At 45.3% G+C, this 26,651-nt stretch overlaps 1 protein-coding gene across 3 annotated transcripts in view; it reads right to left on the bottom strand.

The window, feature by feature from the left end:
- LOC113955273 (mitogen-activated protein kinase kinase kinase 3-like) overlaps positions 1-26,651 on the bottom strand; it is a 77,200-nt gene that overhangs the window by 37,671 nt on the left and 12,878 nt on the right. For 2 of the 3 annotated variants that reach the window (XM_027660563.1, XM_027660565.1), the window contains exons 2-3: positions 18,536-18,615; positions 4,414-4,523 (exon numbers count right to left, since the gene is read on the bottom strand). In XM_027660563.1, the coding sequence (XP_027516364.1) occupies positions 4,414-4,523; positions 18,536-18,539 (114 nt within the window). In that variant the 5' untranslated portion in view covers positions 18,540-18,615. Of the gene's footprint in view, positions 1-4,413; positions 4,524-18,535; positions 18,616-19,425; positions 19,507-26,651 lie in introns of those variants that run through there. The other variant, XM_027660564.1, reaches the window with a different exon arrangement.

Here is a 26,651-nt window from a genome sequence, read left to right as displayed (position 1 = left end):
AGTGCTGTGCTCGCCCCTGTTTTCAGCAACGGGACGTTCGTTCGTTAGGAGCCAGACAGCTGGACCGCGGCCCCAAACCGCAGTAGGAGATGACTAATGCGCGTCATTAGGAATTATCTGCACAGAACCCCCACGCACTCCGGGTTGTTCAGCAATCAGACAGAAAGCAGTTTGTCTGGGATTGCCCCCTTTATCCTGTCGGGGGTGGAAGGTACAATATACCCCCGTGTCCCCCCCCGGGTCCTTGAGGCTCTTTTCCTCTGAAAAGGCAAGTACAGCATGTGAGCAGCGCAGAGGACAGCAGAAAAACCATGCCTAGAAAGTTCACTGCTCCCTGTTGTAGATCTGGTTTATACAGCAGCAGAAATCACAGGCTTCAAAATGTTTATCTAAAGCCACCCACCTGGCAGGGAATAGCTTTATTTCTCATTGGTATTACCCTCTTCACACCCAAGTCAGCTCCACACACAGACAAGGGAAAGCCTCTAAAATCCTTGGGACTCCACTGCCTTTGCCACCTCTAGCCAAGGCTTTCCCAATCAGTGCTGCTCCCTCTTGGTCCCTTGTTTTTGCCCCCCAGGTGGGGAAGTTCCTGCAGATCTCCTCATAGAGACTCCCATCTTCAAGGGGATATTTGTGGACCCCCATCCTATTCCCCAGATGTAAACTAGAGGTGATAAAGCCAAACACTTTTTAGGCTGCTCTAAGACCCAGAGAGCCCTACAACATGAGCTATATTTCATTGGATTATGAGCAAGCCTTGTCCTTCCTCCAGCTTGCCAAACAAAAGAGAGTCCAGAGGTAATTTACTAAAAGAACAACTTTTAGGTCAGTCTGACATTTGATGTAAATGGAAAAATGTTTCTTATGAATATTGGATTTAATTGTCGTGGGAGAACTTGCCATCAAGATTCAGGTGGCAGAGGAGCTGCTGGTTGTCACCCGCTGTGACAGAGGCCACTCCAGCACTGACAAACAGCTTCACACTGCGAATTGCCAAGTGCTATTTATATAAATGAGTGGAAGTGCACAGAAATAGATGCAAAATTAATGTTAATGCAGTTGCTCCTTTCTCCTTCCATGCTTTGGTTCAGGATTTCTTAATGCTTCGGGGCTTCCCTTCTTATCCCGCTCATCTTTTTTTCTTAGTGATAACAACGCAGATGTTCATTCTGCTGTTTCCTCCTTCTCCCCTTCAGAGCCATTTCTATAAAAAATCTCCTTTGCTCAGTCCAGGAGACAACTTGAAAGGACTCCTTCCAGCCACGACAGAGGATGCACGAGGAGCAACAAGATGATAAAAGGAATAACAGAGGAATAATAGTGCAAAGGTTGCAAGAGGAATAATGTCAGAATGATCCCTCTGTTCCCAAAGAACGGCTCCACTTTAACTCACATGCAGAAGGAAAAGGGTGTCCCTGTCTATCCCTCTACCATTTTCCCACAAAACAGAGAGGTAGGACAACATAGTGCTTGACACACCTGACCAGGACTCAGGAGATTCCAGCTCAGCCATCACATCTGCTGCCAGCTGCCCAGGCAATCCAAGAGAGAAAAATCAGCCATGCCATGCTGTTCTCATTTTCAGATTGTTCTACCACAAGGCACTACACATCAAGAGGCTCAGCCTCAGTCCTAAACTCATTTGTAAGGAAAGCAAACTAAGAAAAGAAAGATTTGCAATTTGCCAAGGGATGTTCATTTCCTAAGACGATCTGACGCAAAACCATTGATATTTTGGGGAAGAAATATTCTGGAGCACAAACCACCACAGACTGCTTTCTTGTGTGGCCCAGGCCTACCAGGAATACAGTCTGGCAGGCTTTGAATTTCAACTTCTGTCAAGAGAGCACTAAGGAACCCCTCCAGGAGACAGGAATGAGATAGCATTTTGGTTGTGTTTCTCTGTGGACCAAAAAGCTGCTGCAAGCCACAAAGAACTGGCTAGTTAGCCAAGACATTCTTGTTCAAAAGTGTTTTTCACTGGAAATTTGGAACACTGACTAAAGGATTCCCATGCCTCAGAAAAGCATTTTTCCACAGAAAAGGAAAGATTGTTATTATTATTATTAATCGAACAACTGAACTTCCAGACCTAAGTAGTTCTATGTGAGTGTGTTCCTGCAGGGCCTCAATAGAGGCACCAGCAATGAGATGATCAAGAGGACATTTTAGGACCTAAATGCCCCGTGCCTCACTCCCTTTCCAATAAGGGAGACTGTGCAGGACATTCTTCAGCCCAACCAGCCAACCTGATCAGAAGAAAAAATAAAAGAGAAAGGAAAGGGAACACCAAGTACCGAAGGAACAACAAATCACTGGCAGGACGACAGCATTGCCAAAGCAATCTCTCCCCCACATCAATTTCTGTCCTAAAAAACAAGGAAAAAAAAATCCCCAAACAACTCGATTAAAAGTTTCTGAGCTGCAAACGCGAACCAAGTCCCCACTAATTCCACCTACTTTGGCCACTCCCCACCTCCCAGACTAGACTCCCGTCGTCCCACGAGCCAGACTTGTTCCAGCTAGTCCAATTTAGTGAAGCAACAATTCAACATCCTCCAACGCCCTTCATCTCGTGGGGCCTGTTGGTCTGAACCCTCAGCTCCGGATGCGCGAGGAGAGCGGGATGCTGACTATCTGCATCTCCTCCATCAGAGAGCTCTGAGTAACACTGAGCACGCAGCTACAGCTGCCCCACTTGTGGATAAAACGAAAAATCAGAAAGGAGGCAATTGTTTTTCCAAGCATCAGTGCTGTAATAAGAAGGAAAGTTTGATTCCCAATATAATAAAATTACACTCGAGTGGCAGCCAACTATTCGAAAGCTGATATCAGAGCACCAACTCTGCTGGTGATTTATAAATGAAGATACAGAGTGGGTGGGCTGTGGATATGAACTTCATTGCAAGATGTCAACTGTATGAAACTTCTGCAGATATTCAGTCAATGAAAACCATTATTCTCCCTATTTTCCACAGTTATCTGGCTAACTGTGCATCTGCAGCTTTTACAGCACTGTTCTCAGATGTGACAGCAGGGATTTTCCCCTCATTGTGCAAAAACAAGTATGTCATTTACAAGAGGTCTAAAAAGCTTTGCTGCCCTGAAAGCAACCCGAGATGGCTCGGTATGGTCCCCACCCATCAACGTGCAGAAAACGCTGCCCTTGGAGCCATCCAAGGCTGCGCTGGGTTTTCTGCTTCGCCTGCAGCTGCAGAGGAGCCAGCTCCGAATTTCTCTGGTCAGTCCTGTAAACATCTTGGACTTATTTCAGCATGAGATGAACACAAGTCCAGTGATTCAACTTGGACAGCTGCTACCGCCAGGACAACACACTTTGAGACAAGACATGCTACGTGCGCACGTGTTTTCGTCTGCATGTGTCTAGGAAGTCTAGAGGGATTCGGGATAGGATTTTTCCCCTCTGCATCCAGAGCTCTTTGTTTGTAGCACAAGCGCCATTAAAAAAATGCATGACGACAGTAAATGACAATTTGTTTTCCTCCTTGCTGGGCATTCAGCAGTTGCAAAGTCGGCTGCAAGCTTATTCTAAGCCACAGCACTAGAAGTGGAATTCCTAGTGGATCTGCTCCCATGCTTCTCCAGCAGCTTCCCAGTCCTCTTAATTTTTGTCTCCCTTTTTTTCTCGCTGTTTTGACAACTCAGTTGATTTCTTCACAACTTTCATGTTCGCATAATATTTGTTCCATACACAAACAGGCTATTAAATCCAACTCAGCTATTATATCAATGTCAGCAAATAATTTCCGACATTGCTCAAGGGACAACGTTTTTTGTTCACCAAAACAACTCTGAACGTGCAACAAGGCCAAAATGTTTGGGTTTAGGAGTGTAAAGATAAACACCAGTAATTAATAATTAAACACTTTATATAAGAATGACATTATTCCTCCCCAAAGAGCCTGGGTGTCTACAGCTCAAAGTTGGCAGTCTGTCTTTCAAATATCTGAAGTCAAATGTGCACGCAATAAATACCGTATTTCATCAATGCTGTCAGTACAAAACATTTGACTTATCCAAGTCTTAAAGCTGCACAGACTGTAACAAGTTCTACTACTTTCAGTGCTAACCAACAGTTATAAATGCCTTGAGGTGGGAATTGAGCTTAAAACCCAGTTTCAGGCTCTGTTGTTATATTTTTTAATTATCTGGGGCATCGCCCTTCTCTGCTCCTCTGTGATATGAGGATGCCTGTAACTTCCTTACAGCTCTTCAAAAAGAGATCCTAAAGCTTATGCCTTGGTGAAATCATGGTATTTCTGATGTACTGAGGTCCTGCAGCACTTAACTTAAGTTCTAACATTTAAACTCTGCACTACCAGCATGGCAAGCACCATGCCCACCTCTTTGGTCTGTTGGAATTTGAGGTAGAATCAAGCAATGCCTTACCTGTTTACTGTAGTGGACACTGGTTTTATTCCTGTTGTTGTCCAGCAGCCCCCCACATTTGCCCAACGCTGCCAAATCCTTCATAATAGAGTTCAGAGCTTCTTCTTCATCTGCAAAAGAAGGTGAGACAACTGAAGTGTGGAAGGTAACCTCACCCCCAGAACTACAGAGTAAAAGCACAGCATTGCAAAGACAAGCTTTCAATCCAAATGGTTCAAGAGCCATGATGTCAAGCCTTCCTTTTAAGAGAGACATTCCAAGGCATTCCAGCTCATGGCGTCTTGGAAATACAGGTTCTTCACCACAGGTGAGCCAAATCCTCAGATCTTATTGCAGCCTTTCAGTTCCAGAAGGGGGCTTACAAGAAAACCAGAGAGGGAATCTTGACAAGGGCAAGTAGTGAGTGACAGGACATGAGACAATGTCTTTAAACTGACAGAGGGTCAGTTTAGATTAGGGAGAAATTAGGGAGAAATTTTCCACTGTGCGGGTGGTGAAGCCCTGGCACAGGTTGCCCAGAGAAGCTGTGGATGCCCCATCCCTGGATGTGTTCAAAGCCAGGTTGGATGGAGCAGCTTGGTCAAGTGGAAGGTGTCCCTGCTCATGGCAGGGGGATTGGAACTGGATTATCTTAAAAGTCCCTTCCAGATCCAGTTTTTGTGGTGTATGGTGGTGCTCTGCAGGACAGAAACCCTTCAGGGCCCAGAAAGCTCATGGCAGCAGATGATGGGGCACAACACAGTTCTTCATCTCCTCCTTTCCTCCCTCTTCATTAAGGGTGCTCAAGAACCACAGCTGATTTTCAAAACCAGAGGCATCAAGAAACCACAGGAGAGGGTAAGGAATTCATTAGAAGAGATAAAGTCAGCAATGCTAGATAGAAGAAATCAGAGAACTTTGAAGGACCCATTTGATCTGAAACCAATCTCCTCCTTTTCAACACTTTTCCATCTGTGGTTGTGGCCTCTTAAAGCAGCTCTGAACTGTGACACTGCAAAATTCCAACCACAAGCTCTAAGAGCCCTGTCAAGACTTAGGGCAGGGCACACTCCTTAGGAGGGTGTGAGAACCCACTGCACGCTCCGTGTTTGTGATATACCCAAGACAAATATTAGGCACGTGCAGCTATTACTGTAAAAATACAAATACAGCTACAAATTTTGTCTAAAAGTGAGTGTCTCCAGGGACAGAACCACCCCTACACCAAGCCAGCCTGCAGATTTAACTCAAAGCCCACAAATATGTGAAAAATTACAAAAATTGTATGAAATCAGACAGGACCGGACCCAAATACTGAGGATCTTTCCCCAGGGAGGTGTATGTCCTGGATCCTCATACTCAGATACAATATCATATCCTCTTTTTCTGCTCCTCCTGCTGGGTTCTGTCAGGATTGAAGGTGTGGAAAAAAAAAAGATGTGAGAAAAAGGCTCCTCATGCATGCTGTGCACCCAGAGCCATCTCATTAAAGAAATAAGGGGGAAAACTGGGGAAAATGTTTAAAATCCAGTGTCACTTTCATTTTATTGCTCAGAAATGAGCTCCAATGCCTACATCAGACTATTAGGAAAATGCCTACATGTGTATGTATATTTAGTATATAAACAGATATCTATGTATCAATATTAAATATACAATTGATAAAATAATAAAATTCATAGCAAAGTACATTAAAATAAAATTCCTTTTCCATTCCACATTTCCCTATTTACTAAAAACACAGGTATGTTTTTCCAAAGGGGTGGGAGGGAGAGCAGCCTGAAATGCCACAAGAAAACACTCAAAAAAAAGATAATTTTCAGTTCTAGTTCAGAAAAAAAGCCCAAAACAAACAAACAAACAAAACCCAAACCCACAACAAGAATATCCCCATGGCTTGGGTTTGGGGTATTTTTCTTTTGTTGCTGTTTGTTTTTTTCAGGTTGCTTTTTTTTTTAAAGGACCTCTGGGACAAACACAGTTTTCCACACAGATTTTGTGGAAAATACCTGACACAAAAAAAAAAAACAGAAGAAAAAAAAGCCTCTTTTTCTTTTTTTTTTTTTTTTTTTTTTGGAGAGGTAAAGGGAAAGGGGGGAGGGACAAGCTAAAACAAACCCACAAAACAAAACCCCTTACGCTGCCTTCCAGGAATTTTCCACCAAAGCCCTAATCCCCACAATGCCCCTCGCCCCCTTTTTTTTTTCCAGCCCGAGTGACAGCAAAAGTTTCCTGAACTTTTTTTCCTGACACAAAACACAATCCATAAAGTCACGGGCAAACAGGGCTTCAACAGGCAGAGGCAGAGCCAGGCTTTTGCTACCAAAACCACCCTATTCACCACCACTCTCCCAACTCCAAACCTCCCTGGCCAGGCCTGGCAGCGTCTTCAAAGAGATTCATCTCTGGTTAATCCACCAAGGATAGTCCAGAACTTGCCCCAGGGATGGACAGCAGGATTTGCTGGAGGGTAATAGTAATAATAATAACAACAAATAATAATAAACCAACAAACAGAGACAGAGTAATTTCAAAGTTTACTGGAGTGGCTGTAAAGCCACTTCTCTCCATCCCAGGAGAAAGACCTGCAGCCCCCAAGAGTTGGCCCAAGCTCCCCACAGACCACTTGTGACAAGTTGTTTACCAGAGGGCAAAGCAAGGAAGGCCAACTTCCCTTGGACTTCTGTGTTCTTCTTAAACACCAAGGAGTTTCCAACATCTAGGAAAGGTTTGGTTTATGTGACACTGCCCTCAAAGCAATAAGTGAGTCTTTCTCCTCTACCTACCCATCATTTATGCCAATACTTTTTGCAACACAGTCTTCCGAGTCCATCAAACACAGGTTTAAAAATTCCTGCTGCTGCAAGTCCAGCTGCATCACTATGGAAGTCACATTTTTGAGGAAGTCAGGCTACACATCCCTGCCAGAAGTGACCTTTTGCATCTCTCCCAGCATAGCAAAGCAAGGAGAATCCACTCCCTTTCAGTAACTGCCTAAATTCAGCTGATTTTCAGAAATACCCAACCATCAACTTAAGCAGCCAAGAACCAGTGGTGTAAAACTGGGCTCCAGCTACCCTGAATCAGTTATTGAAGGAAAAAAAAAACCAAAAAAGAAGTCATTTCTTGTATTTGACTGTCAACTCAGCATCTTCGTTCCTCTATCTACTAAAAAGCCAATGCAAAAGAGCATTCTGAAGAGCATTTGAGGATTTTTAATTATAAAACATGGGTGTTACTTGTCCAAAAAAACCCAAAATACACATCTGTGCCATCACTGCTACAAAATAAGGTAAGAAAATTTCTCTTTATATGAGCAGGAGAGGTTGTTTTCTACTGCTGGAGTGCGAAAGAACATGACTTACACACAAGCAGAAATACAGTATTTCCTTGAACTAACGTATTTATATGCGCTTAAGTACTTTTTAACCACTTTTAACAGTGTGTTTTTAGTCCGAGAGAGCTGCAATTTCAGAGGCACGATGACCAAAGCCTCAACTGTTCAAAACAAAAACCCCCACACCATGGTCTGAAGCAACTTCTGAGCAGGAGAATGATTTGCATCATCGGTTGCAAAACCGACACTTCCCAGTCCTCTCCATGACAGCTTTGCACAGGGACTGATGCCTTCCAGACTAAACCTCTTGCCCATTCTAATTACTGCTCCTGGGGTCTCCAAGCTGACTCGCAAGAAGGGTGGAGAACTTTGTTCCATGGAAATAAGCGGCCAGCTCAGCCAGTTCAGTCAAAATTCAAACAAGCACTGGAGCTAACTGGATAATTAAATCCAAATGACACTCCCAAGCCTTTCCAGAGAAAGGGGTGTCACAGGCTGCTTGTTCTCCATTTGGCTCAGTTTGAGTGAGGAGTGGGTGCAGGATGGATGGCTTTCCCAGGGGCAAAATGCCAATCATCAGGAATCCCAGGCCCAAGGGACAGGCAGGATCAAGATTCTCCTTTTCTAGCCCTGGCAGGGCTCAAGTTCTCTTCAGCCTTGTGAGAAGGCAGCATTAAGACTGCACAGCAAACATCTTCCCAGGCTTTGCCATGGCTCCAGAACAAAACAGCTGCGAATTGCACACCACCAGTGAAGTATCCTCAGCACTTGGATGGACTTGGAGACTTGTGGAAACCCTTCTGCAACGTGAGCAGGTTCTTGCTCCTGAAAAACCTTCCGGCCCAGCTTCGCTCTTGCACCATTTTGTACAAATTCACTCAAGGTATTGTAGGTTGACAGGATGAATTGTTCAATGATGTCTGCTCTCTCCCCAGAACACATATAAACACGATTATTTTTACCATTGAAGATCAGGACAAAAAAAAGCTGATTACAGAGACAGCAGAAATGAAACATAAAAATAAATTGTGTTTAGTACTGTCCCTCTGTCCCTGGTGTCTCTTCTTCCATCCTTAGTTCTGTCTTTATTTTCAGCTATTTCTTTTAGTAGGAAACTCATTTCTTTCATCCCTACTTCCCACCAACACCCCAGTTTTGTGCTTTTTAAATCATCTCCCTGAGACAAAGCTCATTTGATCATGCTGCCAGCCTATCCAACCAAGGACTACTTCCAACCAAAAATAATAGATGTCTCAAAGATATTAATTTCCCAGAGGTTTGGGGGCGGAGGGGAAATATCCATAGCCACATTGAAGAGAGGAACACACAGAAGTAGTAAGCCAAGAGCACTCCCAGGAAGCAACGGCCAGTGGAGCTACAGTGGATATGGGAAGGTTGGGTTTATATTTTTATTAGAGCACAACTCATCCGTTTTGGCAGGATCTTATATCAAAACCAGAACACCTCCTTCTCTCATCAAGTTTTCAGTTCTGCGAGATGTTAAGACTCACAAGTCCCAGACTCACTACCAATGTGAATCTGGAGCATTTGGCACTTGGCAAAATCAAAGAGCCAGAAGATGACACATCTCTCTGCCCTTCAGATACACGTTTCCGGTGCTGCTCCATGGCTCTGGTTCCAGAGTGCGTGAGGGAGAGAGGAACCTGGAGTTTCAGTCTTAGTACAGCCAGTTCACTGCTCTTGGAGAAGGAAAAAATAAAACCCACAAGGGAGAAATAGAAAGCCTGAAGGTCAACACGGACCACCCAAAACAATTCAAGAGTCCGGAGAGAAAGCAAATGAAGAAGGGACAAAGGAATAATTTAGCTGTGCTCAGATGGTCTAGACAGTGCTGTTATTGTTGGCTTCACTAATAGGTCATTACTAAGAGGCAGCTTACGGTAGTTCCATGAAGCTGCTTCCATCAACACTGCAAAAAAAAAAAAAAAGGCACCAGCTGGATGGAGCCCACAGAAAGCCTGGAGAAGTAAAGCAGAGTCCTGTAAAACATGATGAGTCCTGATCTCGGCCTCTCACACACACAGCAGGCAGAGTTAGGGATGGGAAGAGTTGGGGAAAAGTCCTGGGCGTTGCAGAAGGGAAGAATATTGTCCTGTGAGTCATTCCCAAGCACAGCTGGAGTGTGTGGCCCCGGGGCCATACCTTGTCACACACAGAGATCCAGGGAAAAACCACAGACGTGGCCAATCGTGGCCACTGAAGATCCCACTGTGCTTTTCACAGCCGCGGTGCTGATAGTCCAGTTGAGCCTTTCTGCCTGTGTAAACTCCAGCAGCTCCCTCCAAGGCCAGCATCCACCTCTCCAGAAGGAGATGCAACCACTGGGGATATCCCCAGGCAGAGGGAAGAGTTCTGTGAGGGCTGAGAGGGGATGGAGGGAAGATGGGGAGCCCCCCCAGAAATGCTGTCGGCTTCAGTAAAAGCCCTTTCAATTGCTGAGACTTCGAACATATAGTGACAAAAATATTGAAATGTAAAAAAACATAGTGAAAAGAAATATGGAACCATGTGATGATGACACTGACAATCCTGATTTTGGTCTGCAGAGGCATCAGCCTTCCATTTTCTCTGGTTTTTGAAAATACATGGTTTTTTTGTTGACTGGCATACAATATTTATCATTTACCAAAGAGAACCTGAACTGAAAGACAAGCATCACTCATTACCTGCAAAGGGTAGTCTCTGTCCTGATGGACTTTCAGCTACATTGTCAGATGGAGAGAGAGATGAGCTGGTTTTTATATCTCATTTAAAGAAGAGGAATTCAAGATAGACAAAAAAAAAAAAAAAAAAAAAAAAAAAAGCCTTGCTTGAGCCCACATGAGTCTGCAGAGCTAAATACATTAATTCAGAAAGGATCTAGCCTTCCTGGCTGTATACAAGGACCACAGAAATTCATTTAGCAGCCTCTACAACCCTATCTTGACCCAGAATCACTAAACAGCCTCTTTTAGAGTCTTAGTCTAAAGAGCTCATGCACTTACTCCAATAACCCCTTTGCAACCAATACCTCAATATCAGTTTGAGCATAGCTTGCCTTGTATTCCACTTGTTAGATCTTGATATCCCTGTGTCTTAGAGACCCCTCTATTAGTAAACACTCCCCATCTTCTGCAGGTCTTCACAGACTGCAACCTCATCCCCTTTTAACCCTTCTTCATGTAACTAAATAGAAATACATAGCTTCTGACACTAGAGTAATCCTTAATTAACTTCCTCAGCTCTTTCCAGGCGTATTTTTTTTATATTTTTTTTTTTATGAAGACAAGAGGGAACATCAGAGAAGCACATCATGCCCAGTGGACAAAGCACCTCTCCATTTCTGTTTGCTCTGTGAGCATGGGGTAGCAGGAAACTTGACCAACATGTACCAGTGAAAGTTCACATCTGCCAGACCAACAGCCACCTGGGTTGCCCACTGCCTTCATCAGAAGGTCAATGTCAGACCAGTCCTGGGTTTTCTCTCCTGATCCAGAGAACAGGAACAACACTCACCCGGTGTCAAAGAACTTGCTTGTGAAGATAAGTGCTGCTCTTTCTCCAAAACCCAGAGGTGGAAAAAAGCTTGGAGATGAAGAGAAACCCAGGACATGGAGTTTCTTCAGTAGCTGCAAACACGGTCAACAGGCACCCACTGCCACCAGGACTCAGCCAATGCACAAGATACCGGGGCAGAGGTACCAACACAGCACGGACTTGATGATCTTAAGGGTCTTTTCCTGACTAAATTATTCTGATTCTAAACAGAGGGATCAATTATCAAATAAACGCTGCCGCAGTGACTGTTTCAGTCTATACTAGGAAGGAGACCAGTGAGCTAGAAGTTCAAGAGCCTGATTTCAACCATAACAAAAGCCCCTAAGCAAGCAAAGAAGGGACCCAGACACTCTGACAGGCGGGTAAAAATACTGCTTTGGAACTTGGTACCCTTAGAAGGGCTGTCTGCGAACGACCTGTGGCAAAACAGACCTGCTGCCTCCACCTTGTGAGAGATGCAGATAAACCTCCAGGTAAATTCAACCCACATGCACAAAGCATTTTGCCACTGTCTGGAGCTGTGTCCAGAATCTGATAAAGAGAAAAATTATCCAATTACCCTCCCCCAGTTCAGATTGCACTGCAGCAGACACACCAGTGGAGTATGTTCCCTCTGCAAGTCAGCAAAGGCTCACCAGCAGCTGGATCCTGCTGCTGTTCTCCCTCCTGCAACCCCACCCAAGGGATGCCAAGGTCACCCCTGTGTAGGGCTCAAGGGCAGGGCACAGCCCAGCAGGTCAAACAGAGCAATTATACAGGAGGAAGTGAGGAAAGACCCTCTTGATATGCAGGATTTCTTGGCAGGAGTTTGCTCACTGGCGTCTTAAGCTTGGGAATACATAAACACACAGAAAACTCATGGTGTGAGGTGCTGGGGGTTCTTGAAAGCACATCTCTCCTTATCAAAGAACTATAGTGCTAAAGGGTGCACCGGGGGAGATCATTAATGCTTCACCTGACAAATCGTTGGTGAATCTTGCTCTCCATAAATTACATCAATTTGGATTTTTAATTGCACTTTTACAGCACAATCAGTAACTGCTTTGTGAAAAGAAACAAAACTAAACCCATCAGAGGCTTTTGACAGCTATAGAAGTCCATCATGCCAAATGCCCAATAGAACATCTGTGGGTTATACTGTCTCACAGATCCTTTTCTCAGGGGCAAAGCTGAGCTCCTGCCTCCTATTCCTCTTCTACCCCGTGCTATCCCTCAGGTTATCCATACCAATATTGGAAAAATTGCACAGCCAGATTGGAGATTATGTTTAGATCAAAAACAACCCTTCCTTTCGGGTTGACTGGCATACAACATTTATCATTTACCCCTTGCAAAAGGGGACAGAAATTAGTGCTCAGGAATGGGCTTGGGGAGAAAGCAAGCTTAAAAAAAAAGCTAAACCAGTTATTTTTAAAATGATAATTAGTAAAACTGCATATCACATATATAACTAAATCCAATCACCAGTGACATGACCCAGCCAGTCCCCAAAATACTCATGAACACAAACCAGCAAACACCTCCAATGTAATCTAAACTTGCTAAGAGTCCAGTCACTTAATAAGAGCATCAAAAAACCAGCAAAAGAGATTAAACTGGAATATAAATTCATATGTTATGGCACAGCATATTTGATAGCCAGAGTGTGAGATCATGAAGAACTTCCACTGCTCTCTGAATTTCCCCAGGAAAAACCAAAAGCAGAGGCAGTGCTACCGGGACTGCACCTCAGCTTGGGAGAGGTGAGAACAATGCCCTTAAAATCCCGAAGTGATCAGTACCTTGCAAACACCAAAACCAAAACATTTGGAATGGTAAGTTTTATCACATGTGAAGGTTTCAGTGGTCAAGCCACAGATTATAAGAGAAATTTCTCCTGACGAACGCGAAGAGTTTGTGGCACAGCGCCAAGAGACCTGCCAGGGACTTCTGCAATGGAAAAGGCCTCGGGATTGAAAAGGTGTTTGGCTTAGCTCAGCGGGGAGGGAAAGCAAGGCTACGTCTGTGGTTCACCACAACCCTCCACTCCCAAAATAGCCGTTCCTCTGACAGCGCCGCGCGCAGTAAAATTCCACGGGATCAGAGCCACTGGCAGAGCTTTCCCGTGCTCTGCGACACTCTGCCCTCCTCCATGTCCCCATCCCCGTGCACACTTGTTACCACAAGTCCCCTGTACATCCCTGCACATGCAGAGGCTGGTGAAGCCTGGATAAGAAGCCATTTTGCCCAGAGATAACAGCCCATGCAACATCCTGACAGCCATTCTTTCCCTTCCCTCTCTCAGCTCTCCTCCTCCAGCAGCACAGGAGCTCAACCTGTGGAGGTCCAGCCGTGGCACCTCAGACCTTTTAACCCTCCTTGGCTAATGGGGCAAATGTCTGGGTTAAAATCAGGTGGCATTTGATGCAGGGAAGATTTGCTGAAGAGGGAAAACAGCTGCTGCCCCCCACATCCAGCCAGCAACTGGGATCCTGGAGCAGGAGACGTTGATGGTTTGATAATAAACACACCAGTTTTTAGTGATGGAAAGGGTTTCAGTGCTCCCTCAGCTGCTCCTCATCAGACTTGTGTTCCAGACCATTCCCCAGCTCCTCTGCCCTTCTCCGGACTCACTCCAGCACCTCAATGTCTTTCTTGTACTGAGGGGCCCAAAACTGAACACAGGATTGAAGGTGCCTCAGCAGTGCTGAGTACAGGGGGACAGTCACTGCCCTGGTCCTGCTGACCACACTGCAGGAATAGGGCAGTGGGAATCAGGGCTTTCCTATAAAAGCACAGACTGCTGGCAAGGTAAGCCATGCTAAATCTCTGCCTCTTAGAATCACTTTGGTTGGAAAAGATCCTTCAGATTTTGGACAAATGCACTGTTTCTCACTTGCTTTTGCAGATTAAAGTTAGTCCAGGAGACCTGCAAGCAGGGCCTAGACGCCTAAAAAGCAAAATTAACCACATTTAAGAAAATTCTGCATGCCTGTAGCCCTGCTACTCCTCACCACTTCAAAGGCACTGGTTTCTCTCCCATTCCACAACGAACTTTCACAGCTTTTTTGCTAACCCTGCCCTTTGCTCCACAGACACTAATTCTCCTTCAATGGATTAACATAATTAAATTAAATTTGGGCCAATTTTTCCAGCAGTTGTCCTGCTAAGCTTAAAATTTGTTCCTTCTAAAGAAGGGCTTGTGTGCCTAAAAGGCAGCCTGGTTTTTTCCACCTCTATCATTTTGGTCTAATAAAAGATATTACCTCTCCCCACAACCTGTACCTCTCTCTTGAGCACACTTGAAAGGAGAAAAATGTTTACCCAGAAAGAAATGTAGCTGGCAAGTTATTTCCCCTGGCTGCCTCGATACCTCTGAAGGTTATTTGCAGGCTCATAAAGAACTCTTTCTCCCTCCCAGCCCAGCTACTTCCAGTGCTCAAAGCCACAGCCCAGAGCCCGTGAACTCCTAACCTGTTGCTGCAGCAACGGCTGCAACATCCCAAATATGATGCAGGTCCAGCCCCACATTTCCCAGGTGCCCAAAGCACCTGGTGTGACCCTAAAATGGAGCCCTGGTGCAATGGGTAAGATGCCAGGAAAGAGAGAAGTTGACACAGGCACCTTTTAACTCAGTCACCCTTTAACAATAACAAAACCTGAGCTAGAAAGCCTGATGCGTCTTATTACAAAATAAAGTACTGCAATTCTACCAGAATTAATTTCTCATTAATAGCTCTCAGCATATAAAGAGAAAGTTAAGAGCAGTAAGGAAGTGAAGAGCAAAACCATTGCCTTAGAGGAATGAGGAAAGCACAGCATGGGAGAGCTGAGACATCAGTGCCTGGGTGCACGGGGACGGGTCTGTTCTCCCCCCAACAACTTGGGCAGTTCTCTCTGTCTCAACAGCCCCCCAAAAAAACAATGAATTGGAGTTAAGTGGCCAGACCATGGCTGTGCAAACAGGCCCCTTCCTCCTCCTGCAAACTGCTGTGGCTTCTGCCAGCCCAGCCTGCTGTTGTCTTCTCCAAACACACGCACTCTGTCAAGGCAATGCTATAAACAAGCATCATTCTCCCATATCCCACACCTCAGATGACCTTTCTGCTGAAGCAAAAGCCACACTCGCTCCAGCAAAGCACTAAAGACCTAAATCTTTGAGTTACATGTACATACACAGAGCAGAATAGATCAGCCTTCCCGGAGTTTTTATCATCAGGAACACACATGAATGCACACGGCATTCCATAACCACAACTAAAAACACTTAAATCGTTTTAAAACAAAAAGAATAAAATTTAAGCAACAAACAAGCCGGTGCTTTTTCTACCAACTTGTGTGGGTTGTTTTAATGTTACTTTTACTGTGATGCCATGTTTAAACACAGCAATTTTTAACACCTGTTGGCTGTGATCTTTGCACTGTGTTGTATTGGAGACATGGACACATCTTTGAATTACAAAGAGGTCTCGGAGAGGTGGCAGATGGTAACATGCTGTGAGCTGAAGGAATAAAAAGACCCAGTGCCAAGGACTTAGGGTGGCCCCAAGCTGGCACACGTAGAGAGACTGTCTTGGACCTGCAACAGCACTGGGATCCCACAGCTGCACAGGGCTGGTCCACGCACTGCATGACACAGAGAAACTGCTCTGTCAGAGGTGCAGCCCATGGAGACGCCAGAAGTCCCCACTTCCCGTACTGTGGTCTCCAGACAAGGTCATGCAACTTCCCTAGAACGTGTCTAGGAGTGAACAGGCCTATGCTGAACTTTGAGGCACTGAGCAGACTATAAATAGGATCCTAGGAAAAAAGGTAGACCTGGAACATCAGAGATCACATCATCCAACACATCTCTGTGGTCTGTCACAGGGGAATCAGTGACATAACTGCATATTCCCTGCACTTCCCTTGAAAATGCTCCCTCATGCCTATGAGGGGTAAGGAAAAGAGGGAGAAGTGAAACTAATTAACCCTCAAAATTTTAGCCCAAATTTCTGTGCGTCAGCAAAGCTGTTGCAACGATTCTTTAACTAACAAGCTCCACTTGGAGACACACATCACTCATCTCATCCCGACAGTCAAACCATAGAGCAGACTCAGGACCACGAGATGATCCTTTCTGGATGCAGTCTGGCAGATCTAACCAGTCCCTACCCAGGTGTTGATGCTGTTAATGATGAGCTGTAGCAACAACATCTGGGGAAGGGGGACACGCACAGCACCTTCCATCCACACACAACCCCAAGTGTATCTGCAAACCTGCACAAGACTCCTGTTGATTCAGCTCATATTCACACAAAAAAAACCCCCAAGTGCCTTGCAAAAGGGTGTTCTCTTCACTGCAGAGTTCCCAGAATTAATACTGCCCCAGTGTATCCATATTCTGTTCACAGCTGGCAGGCTGAAGGCACCTTGAGCAGGTTTTATCAACCACTCTGCACAAGGAGTCATCAAATTGACAATCTCCTGGGAACTGGACTGGAGCCAGCAACTCCTTCCCTAGTGGTGCTCAGAGTGAGTCTGAACTTTCCTTCTCAAAAAAAACCACATCATATTGACAAACGAGTGGCTTTTACCTTCAAAGTGAAAATGTTTCTAAAAAATTCTGGGGTTTTTCAACACGGATTTTAAACTGAAATTTGTCATTCTTTACATTGGAGAAGCAGGTCTGGACTTTCTCTTTTCTTCCTTTTTTTTTTTTTTAAACTTAGCTTTAAATTAGTTGTCTCCCCACAAAATCTCTCTTCTAGGTAACAGAGAAAGAGCAAAAAGAACAAAGACATAAAGCCAGGATAGGGTAAGTACCACTCTTGTCCTTTCTCCATGAGGGAGGACAAACAATTAAGGTGTGGCAATAGCTTCACACTTCTCATTTTTTAAATTTTAACCAGTATCAAATTCTGAATCACGTTTCTACAAGGCTTTTTGTAAGGGCAGGACAAGGGGGAACGGCTTCAAAGTGACAGAGGGAAGGTTTGGATTAGATATTAGGAAGAAATTCTTCCCTGTGAGGGTGGTGAGACCCTGGCACAGGTTGCCCAGAGAAGCTGTGGCTGCCCCATCCCTGGAAGTGTCCAAGGCCAGGTTGAACAGGGCTTGGAGCAACCTGGGATAGTGGAAGGTGTCCCTGCCCAGGGCAGAGGGTGGAACTGGATGTTCTCTAATGTCCCTTCCAACCCAAATTCTGTGATTCTGTGATTCTAGCATGTTTGCAAGGACAATCTCTAAATTTACACATATTATCCCCCATCTCCTTTTTTTTTTATTTTTTTTAAAGCACCATTTCAACCAGCCCTGAAAAGTTTTGGGTCAACTTGTGTAAATGCTGCAAATGTGCAAGTAAAATGCTCGGCTTCAACCAGGACTTTTCCAAGATCTCTTCTCATTTCTTGGGTCACCAGGTCAAGAAGCCATTTCAGGAGATAAATTTAGGCTCCTCTGTAATCTGCCTCGTCAGGTGAACGGAAGAAGACAATTCAAGCTCAATTAGCTCCATGTCTTAATTGACACTGACAGTCCTGTGAAGCAGAACCTGGCCTTGTTCTCCAATCTGCTGAGCTTCCTCTTCAACACAATTAAAGCAAAGGAGCAGAAACCCCTGCAGTTGCTGGAACTGCTACTGCCCAACAAAATGGCTTGTAGACCACTTTGAAATTAGTTTTGTGGTCAGTGTTCATTCTTGGGGCTCCCACACTTATCACCTGCTCATGTGAGACAACAGCACTGATATGATTATTCACTAAAACAGAGAGAGTCCAAACAAGTGATCCTAATTTCTGAAATGATGAACTTTCTCTTTAGAGATAAGATCACAATCATTATGTACCCCCAGAACTACAAATAATTCCCACCTTAAAAAAGCTTCCCTCAGCACCACAGAGCATCTGATACACAACTATTCCAGCAGGAGAGGAAGAAGGTGCAAGTAATCCAGGTCACTGATTAGAAAAGCAATATACTCAGGCTCTGGCTGAAACAGAAAATTCCTTGAGGAAGAGCTACAGGGAATGAAGATACTCTGCATAGAAATACAAGGCAGCTATGGAAAGAGGCTCCATCTAGAACACGACCCACCAGCTCACACTGACACTAAAAAGAGAATTTGTCCAATTATGGCACCATTAAAATAAAATAAAATAAAATAAAAATTAGAAAGCAATCCAGCCAGACCATCTCAGAGATGTCTCCCACTCTTGCCATTCTTGGTAGTCCCAACCAAAATTAACAGGCTGTAGAAAATTAATTGCTTCAAGGGAATACAGTTCTTACCCATCTTTCCATCTACATCAGGCCTCCATTCCACCGGTCCCAGACACTTGTACCTTATCCTCCACTCTCAAGCATCCACCCTGTAACAAACACAGAGGTTACAGATTAATTTTGACATGTCAGTGGAGTCACTGTACAGGACCGATTTTCACAAAGCCTTTTCCAACCCTCACCTGGGCTGGAGGAAAGAGGAGAGCCATTTAGTTAGGAACTGAGACCAGGAGTCTGCCCTCCCCTACACACCCCAAAGGTAACACACTACAAACCTGGAATCTTAATGGTTTTAAAATCTTGGAGTAAACAACTTATACCTGTGCCATAGGCCTCCTTTCCATAAGTGCAGAATATTTTTAATATATTATATTTTAAATGTATTTTTACCTTATTAATGTAACCTTAAAGTAATAGCATCTTTATCACATCACATTCCACAGCATCCCTATGGAATAAGACTCACTTGGGGAACAGACTGACAGCAGGACATGGAAAGACAATCCAAGAGGCAGCCTGAATCAAAGTAGAAACCTAAATTTAGGGCTTCCAAACACCAGCCGATGTTCCTTAAGGTAGGACTCCCTTTCCTTCTGATCACTTGGGAAAAAAGCTTAATCTAGGCAGCTCTCAGCAGCACTGTATGCCCCGTACATCCCTCATGACAGGCATGTCCCTAGGAGCCCTTCCAGAGTTTCTGCCTTTTATCTGTCCAACACCAATGAAGGAATGGGTTCAGCTACCTGCCACACTGCACTTAGCCAAACCTCTGCACCCAGCAAGGCTTGGGTTTTTTCTTTGGTCACCGAGAAAGTAAAGGAGACCTGAGCATGCAGGAGCCAGTCCTGCTCCCTAGTGAAAAAAACCCTTATTTTAGACTGAATGAAAGCAAAACCCACCTAAAGGTGGGCATGTTTTAAGATAGAAAACATCATCAAAGTCCACTTCAGCTGCCTGGTAGATCCTCAGATTTCCTGGTCACAAACCTGTGTGGCAGCAGAAGAAAAATGGAGAGACATTTCAAGTACCTCATCAGACTTGCAGAGGGAGTAAGACATTCCTGTCCTGCAGTTACTGCAGGCTGCCCCAAAGCCAACGAGAGCCACGTGCTCCGGGACACCCACGCAGACTGTGGAGTGTCACGCGTGATACACTGGTCAGAAACGGCAGGAAAAGGCACTTTGAAAATCTCCCAGCTCGGCCAAATCAATTCAAACACAGCAACAAATCCGAGGTGAACCGGGAACGGTCACAAGTGCGGATTAAAACGAATCTCTGCAGCCCTGGCGCCTCGGTGCTGGCAAGCAGGAGGATATTTATCCAGCCTATTTTGAGAGGGACGAGCAGGAAGGGAAAGCGATAAGAGAGCAGCAGAGATGGAGATGTTGTGTGCTGTTGTTCCTTCTGCTGCTGCAGCTTCCTCTCAGGACAGCACCCTTCAGCCTAAGAACCCACAGCCACTCTGCTCTGTCCATTTGCCAAACAACCGAGGAGGCAAGGAAGTAATCAAAAGGCTTGAAAGGTTAAAAATCCTACCTTGAGGAGGAACTGATCGGTCTCTGAATCAAGAGAGAGCAGAAAACCAGCAAGAAAGCAGGGTAAAAACTCCATCTGATTATAACAAGAGCAGGAAACGGCCCAAATCTTCACTCTTGCTTTCAAAATTGATGCGACACTTCCAGCAATTAAGTTGTGCAGAGTTTGCACTGAGGGCCACAGGCAGATAGCAGATTAGCTGTAAATTCCTGGGATAGCCCAGGTTAACTCTCCTATCAATGTAGTAGATTTTTCTAATGGTTTTCTGGAGACCTTCCAGACCTTTCCAATCCATATCTAGTCACAAAAACATGCCCCTGCAGGAACTGTGCAAACAAACCCTGGAAAAAAACAGGTGACCTTTCTATCCAGCAGAGCCCTACCCTGTGCTGTTCTCCATCACCTCTGCCACAGCAAAACCCTGAGACCCGACTGCCCAGCTCTCGTGAGCAAACCAGCCCCTGCACACAGGGCAGGAAATCTCCATGGATACTCGAGAGAAAAAAAAGGTTTTCTGTTTTAGCAGATCTCTTCAATCCTGAGCACGGCCAGCCTTCAAATTGGACTGCAAACACTGGCGATTTCCGTGGCTTCCCAAAAATACATACCAGCAGCTTCCTGTTACAGAAGGACAAATTCCTGTTTCTAGTACAAATTCTGTCCTTTTATTATCTCCCTTAAAATAACAGAGGGGGGAGGAAAAAAATAAGTGAGGGGGAAAAAAAGGAAAAATCCTTTTCCTACTCCAATGCAGCTCCAAGAAACTCCCCCCTTCTCCTCCCACTAAGCTCCCTGATCAGAGCCTTCAAGTGTTGGCAATTTGCAACGCAAACCAGTGAGCATCTGGGCTCCCACCTGGCACTGCACTGCTCCCACAGCTCACAGAACCGCTGTAAATCTACTCCAAATCTCCACTGCCAATCTCCCTGGCAGGCACGTCCTGCCTGGGTAAGCAGATCCTACAAACAAATGCCTCAAGCAATGAGAGAGCTCAGCAACCTGTCGGCTCCCAGGGATGTTGGGGCAATGTTCTCATCGTGTTCCAGGTTTGTGCCGTGCACTCAAAAGACTTTGCCTGCTCCTGTCTGCTCAGGAAACTGCTGGAAGTTACTAGACCTGCAGGAATCCCAGTACAGGTGCTGCCATCTAAAAGCAGCTTTGGTTTGAATGAGCTGAGCTCAATTCTGCAGGCAAAGTGGCTCAACTTCATTGCAGCCACATGAGTGCAGGGTATGAATTATCTACATGAGAGCTGTGTGTAAGGTTATTAATCCTCTTTGAAAAGTAATCTCAGTTCTTCCCTTTTCTTCCCATACGCCTGGCTGGGAATGGATTAAGCAAGACTGAGCTCAAGGGAGACAACAGTTCAGCTATGACGTGTCTGTATGACGTGGAGTCACACATGACTCCTGCCTCTGTGCATCTAAGTTGCAGAAAGCAAAGCAGAGGAAGAGAGGATGGAGAAGCAATTTTTCCCCCCCCGGGTGTAAGGGAAGACAAAAAAGCAACTAGAAGATTTACTGGGAGGAAGAATGTGGGATGCGGGGTTAGGAAAGCACTGGAGTCACCTGCAGTGTGCTGTTGATTTGAAGTGGGATTTACAGTATCACCTGCCCCCAAAAGGACTCATCTTACCCCACAGAGGCCCAGCATCCAACATAAAACATGGATTCTAAGTCAGGATGTCTTGCCACTACTGCAGCACAAGCAAGTGGCATCTATCTATGTCATTTATCATCCCCAGGCTTCCAGGGAAAGCAGCACCTACTTATTCCTGCCTCAGCATCACTTAACACTTCGGTTTGACTACGGTAGGGACACACCACCGTAAAAAAAAAATAATAATAAGCCACAGTTGCCCCTGAAATAGGGCTCAGCTGGAAAGCTACTGAAACGAGCATTGCTAAAATTGGGACTTTCCTTGTTTTTTCAAGCAGCAGGGAACATGTTGGGCTTAGAGAGTTTAACAAGCAAGAGTCAAGCGGAAAAAATCTCTCCTTTTTAAGAGTTGACCACATTAACTTTCAGCAAGTTTCCGGGAGTCCTGCCAGAGCGCTGGAGTTTTGTATACTACGGAACTGTTAAAAATATTATTGTAAATGTTATTTTCAAAAAAGCTTCAGAGGCCAGGGCTGGGGTAGTGTTAAAAACAACAGCAAAGCAAATGAGATTGTTCTAATGGTGAGAATACAAATGTTATGTGTGCTGATAGCTCAGTTGGCCTGCAGGCTTGGCAAAGAGGGATTCAGATGCAAAGGGAGAGCAGTTGGAATATTACAGGTTTTCACTAATCACCCCAACCTCATCCTTATGGTTTTCTACAGACAATATAGAACATTTGACCTCCTGTTCACAGAACTGCCCTGGAAATTGGATCCACATTTTGGGGATACACAAAAGAATAGCTACATTTTGGTGCCACTTCAGACACGTAAGACCCTGCTCTCATGGAATTTTCCAGTCGGGTTTTCCAAAGGATGCACCATCTGGGGACAGTCAAAAATCAAACTTTTAAGACTATACATCTATGTAGATGTGGCATTTAGGGACTTGTTTTGGTGGTGGACTTGGCAGTGCTGAGTTAATGGTTGGACTTGATGATCTTACAGGTCTTTTCCAGATTCTGTGATTCCATTGTTAATGAGCACGCAACTGGTGTGTCTCCATGCCAGGTTTGCAGGTGTATCTGCCAAGAGGGCTCAAGGAACAAACTTCATGAGCCAAGACGAGGAGAAAAAAGCCTTTCCTGAGCCTGCACTGATCAGGCTGCTAAGCAAGAAGTGACACACACAGACCAGCACAGCTCGCTGAAGGAGCCAGCCAGTGCCCTGGGAATTACATCCCATGAAACCCAATGAACAATTCTGTAGGAATACCCATCAGTCAAGGTTTCTTTTCTCCATTTTTGTGTGCTACACCCCAAAACGGCTTAAGAAACTTTTCCACAACATATGTTGCTGTTAGAAGAGATCTGTGTTTAAGAGCCATGGTACAGGATTCAGGATACCTTCAGTCAGTGACCCAGCCAGTGCAGCTGTACTCAACAGCTGCCTCTGGAGAAATATCTCCTGAGCCATACTCTTGACTTCAGCACAATGTGTACACAGAATAAGAGCTTTAAAACCTGCCTGACTCCTGCTGTTAACTTCCACTGCAGCTCTCTAAAACAGTCATTGAGGTCTTAAATCCTCTCCTTTCCCAAATGACTTTGTAAATTAAATGTTCCAGACAGCATACTCTAGGCAGATATCATGGAATGGTTTGGGTTAGAAAGGACCTTAAAGCACATTACTTTCCAACCCCCTGCCAAGGGCAGGAACACCTTCCACTATCCCAGGTTGCTCTAAGGCCTGTCCAACCTGGCCTTGGACACTTCCAGGGATAAGGCAGCCCCAGCTTCTCTTGGTAACCTGTGCCAGGGCCTCGCCATCCTCACAGGGAAGAATTTCTTCCTAATATCTAATCTAAATCTCTCCTCCTTCAGTTTAAGGCCATTCCTCCTTGGCCTATCACTCCATGCCCTTTAACAAGCCAGTCTCCAGCTCTCTTGTAGCCTCTTTAGGTACTGGTATTTTTCTCAGTTAGTCCGTTTACTTGCTTCAGAGGAATATTCCTTTTACCAAAGGCAGTGAAGTAATCAGTAATTTATACTGGCATATAAGATAGCTTTGATTTTCCATACAGATCTGAAACTTCTGGAAACACATAAAAACAAAGAAGCAAATCAGTGATTAGAAAGTACTGTTCTATCAGCAAAGGTCAGACAACACAGATTTATTTTACATATATCTATCTATATCTATACATATAAAAATATAAATATATATAAGAGACAAGTCAAATCAGGCTCTGAAGTGACAAACTCTGAAGGATCCTCATCTCCTGCAACCCTGTACGTTCATCTCCCCAGATGAAGCTGAACCAGGATTATTTAAGCAGCCCTGCCTGTGAGGATGAAGGTCTGTAGCTAGAGGAGCACACTGCTCTGCATAATTTTCCCTTTTACAGGGCAAAGTCCTGTCCTCACATAGTTCTCTGTGAACTTATAAATCACAGGGAAACCTTGATGCCAGTTACACCAATAGAAACCCTCTGATTCCAAAGAACATTCCCCTCTAAGTGAGCAGAGCAAAGGGGAAGGTGCATTTCTATGTATAATATAAAAGCCAATGCAGAAGAATGTTGTAATTTCTTCCTCCTGTGGTATTTCATGGCCTTATTTTTGTCTTTCTCCTAAGATGACCGAGGACTTTGTGGGAGGGAAACTGAAACAAAACAGTGTATTTGGAAAAGTGATGCTTCAGGCCATTTTTTTTATGTTCCTGGGGGGAAAGAAAAAAAGAAAAAAAAAACCAGGAAGAAGAAGGAGCAGAAACCAAAAAGGAGGAATAGACAGTAAAACCTTCAGATGAAATAAGCCCTTGGAAAAGTATTTGCCTCAGAGTAAAATCTTCCCTGGGAAAATCAATTGGGAGAAAAGCATCTATGCAGCACAGATCTGGTATCAGAAATGAAGAGTCTCCATGAACGAAGCTTTACACCACAGAGCTGCAAAGCACACGTTGTGCAACAGAGAACCTGGCCTGGGAGCCAGAATCTCCAACAGGGACTGGGATACCCAGTTCTCCATGAGGATAATGGCAGGGGAAAACCATCCCTGTCTCTGTAGTTTTAACCTCTAAGTATCAAATGCATTGCAAACTCTATGGCCGGTCTAACACATTCTAAACAGGAATTTTAACACTAAGTGACCAAGCTTTGGAGTGGGAAGGAGGGAGGTCCATCCCATGCCCTAGGTGGGCAGCATGGCATCGGGGCAGAATCAGGGCTTTGAAGCCACTGTGCCATCTTCCACCCTCGCCCCACCTCCTCGCTGACCCACTTTTCTCTCACTTGCAACATCCCGCTGGCAACACACGGGGTAACACTTGCTCCTCCTGTGAGTACCCACCAGCCCCTGTGCAGCAGTGCTCACTCTCAGCTGGCTGGGATCGATAGTCCCTCTCACAGCCCTGCCCCTGCACAGCTTCCTCTCTAACGAGCCGCAGCCTCACCCCCGCGGCCTGTCTGGATTTGATTGATCACAACGAGACTTTCCGATCGACTGTGAAGCCAAGGGGTGAGGGCTAATTGACCACTTTCTGCTCTCTCAGCAGCTACCTGCTTATTTTGCTCCTTCCTCGTGGGCAAGAAGTGCAACCTCCACACGGGGAGAGCAGGACAGGAGGACTGGCCCCCAAGAGCCACTGCAGAATTTGACAAATCCTTTCTTTGCTCGTGCCACTTCTACCATGCAATTCTGGACTGAGCTGAGACCAGAGGGATAAAGCAGAGCTCAGCAAGTGCTTAGTGGCAAGAGGAGATTAAAAGATATGCTGTGATTTTGGGCAGAAGGACCATGTTTCTGCACAGCTCCAGGACTCTGCTTTCAGTCTCCGTGCTGTCAGTGGGCTGGTGATGGTGTTACAAAACAAACATGTGGGGCAGCTTTCACAGAGGCTTTGTTCTCCTTGTCCTCTTGACTTGTAGTATCACATGAACCCAAGTACGCTTGCCCTCATGATAAAAAATGAGCCATCAACAGTGCAGGAACCAGACTGTGCAGCACAGGGCCACAGACTCACCCAGGTCTGCAGAGCACAGGTACTGCCCTGAGCTCAAAGTGCTCAGGGCCTGACAGGTCTGCCCTGCCCCCCCTGCCAGCCCTTCCCCATCCAATCCTCACACAGCTGTGGTTCTGCAGAGCCCATGCACGGCCTGTTGCTTGCTCCAGTGCACACAAGGCAGCTTCTTCTGGAGAAGGAATGTGGAGTTGACCAAGCTGTGCCACCCACAGCCATCACCTAACAGTGACCTGCTCCCCTGGCACAAGGCAGAAGGTCATGGCTGCTGTATGGACTCTACTTCATCCTCCAAGCCTGGTGGAGGGAAGAAAAGATGATGACACTGAGGAAAAGGCAGATCTTGCCCCTAAACCCAGCTGAGGGCATCACAGAACTCGAAAGTGAGAGCATGACAGCTCACCAAGGCAAAGAGCAGTCTGCAAGGGAGGCAGTGTGGTGAGTAATTTCCTCTCCTGTGGTGTCCAGCCTGGTGTGGTGCAATGGAAAGCCACAGGCAGCAGAAAGCTGTGGGCCTTTTGTCTGTGTTGGAGAAGGTCTGACATGAAGACTTTCAGAAGACAGAAGCCCATCACCCTTGAGGCTGTGGACTGACCCTGCACCATCAAGGCAGCAGCACAACACCTCTGAACTGGCAGAGCAGCTGCTCAGCTGCTCCGAAATCAGGTCACTTATTAGGCACAGTGGGGAAACAGTCAACTAGGTTTAGAAGAAAGCTCTGGAGAAATACAGTTCAACTCAATATTGATTCCCACGGCTCCGTTACAGACAGACAGAATTAATTTCCAGGAGGGAAAGAAACATATGCCTGCATATCAAAACAAAATACAGAAGCCTTTCCAGTTCCCCGGCTGCATTTCAATGGAAACCAGAAGGCTGTCACGATGGAAAGATTTCAGTTTTCTAATTAATCCTCCCTGCTGAGAGTTTAATGCTGCTAATTGATGAGGAGAGGCGGTGTCCAGACA

Source organism: Corapipo altera, unplaced genomic scaffold (assembly GCF_003945725.1).
Source record: "Corapipo altera isolate COAL_440 unplaced genomic scaffold, ASM394572v1 126, whole genome shotgun sequence".
NCBI lineage: Eukaryota > Metazoa > Chordata > Aves > Passeriformes > Pipridae > Corapipo > Corapipo altera.
Note: the sequence above shows the minus strand (reverse complement) of the source record. Positions and strands in the feature narration are given on the sequence as shown.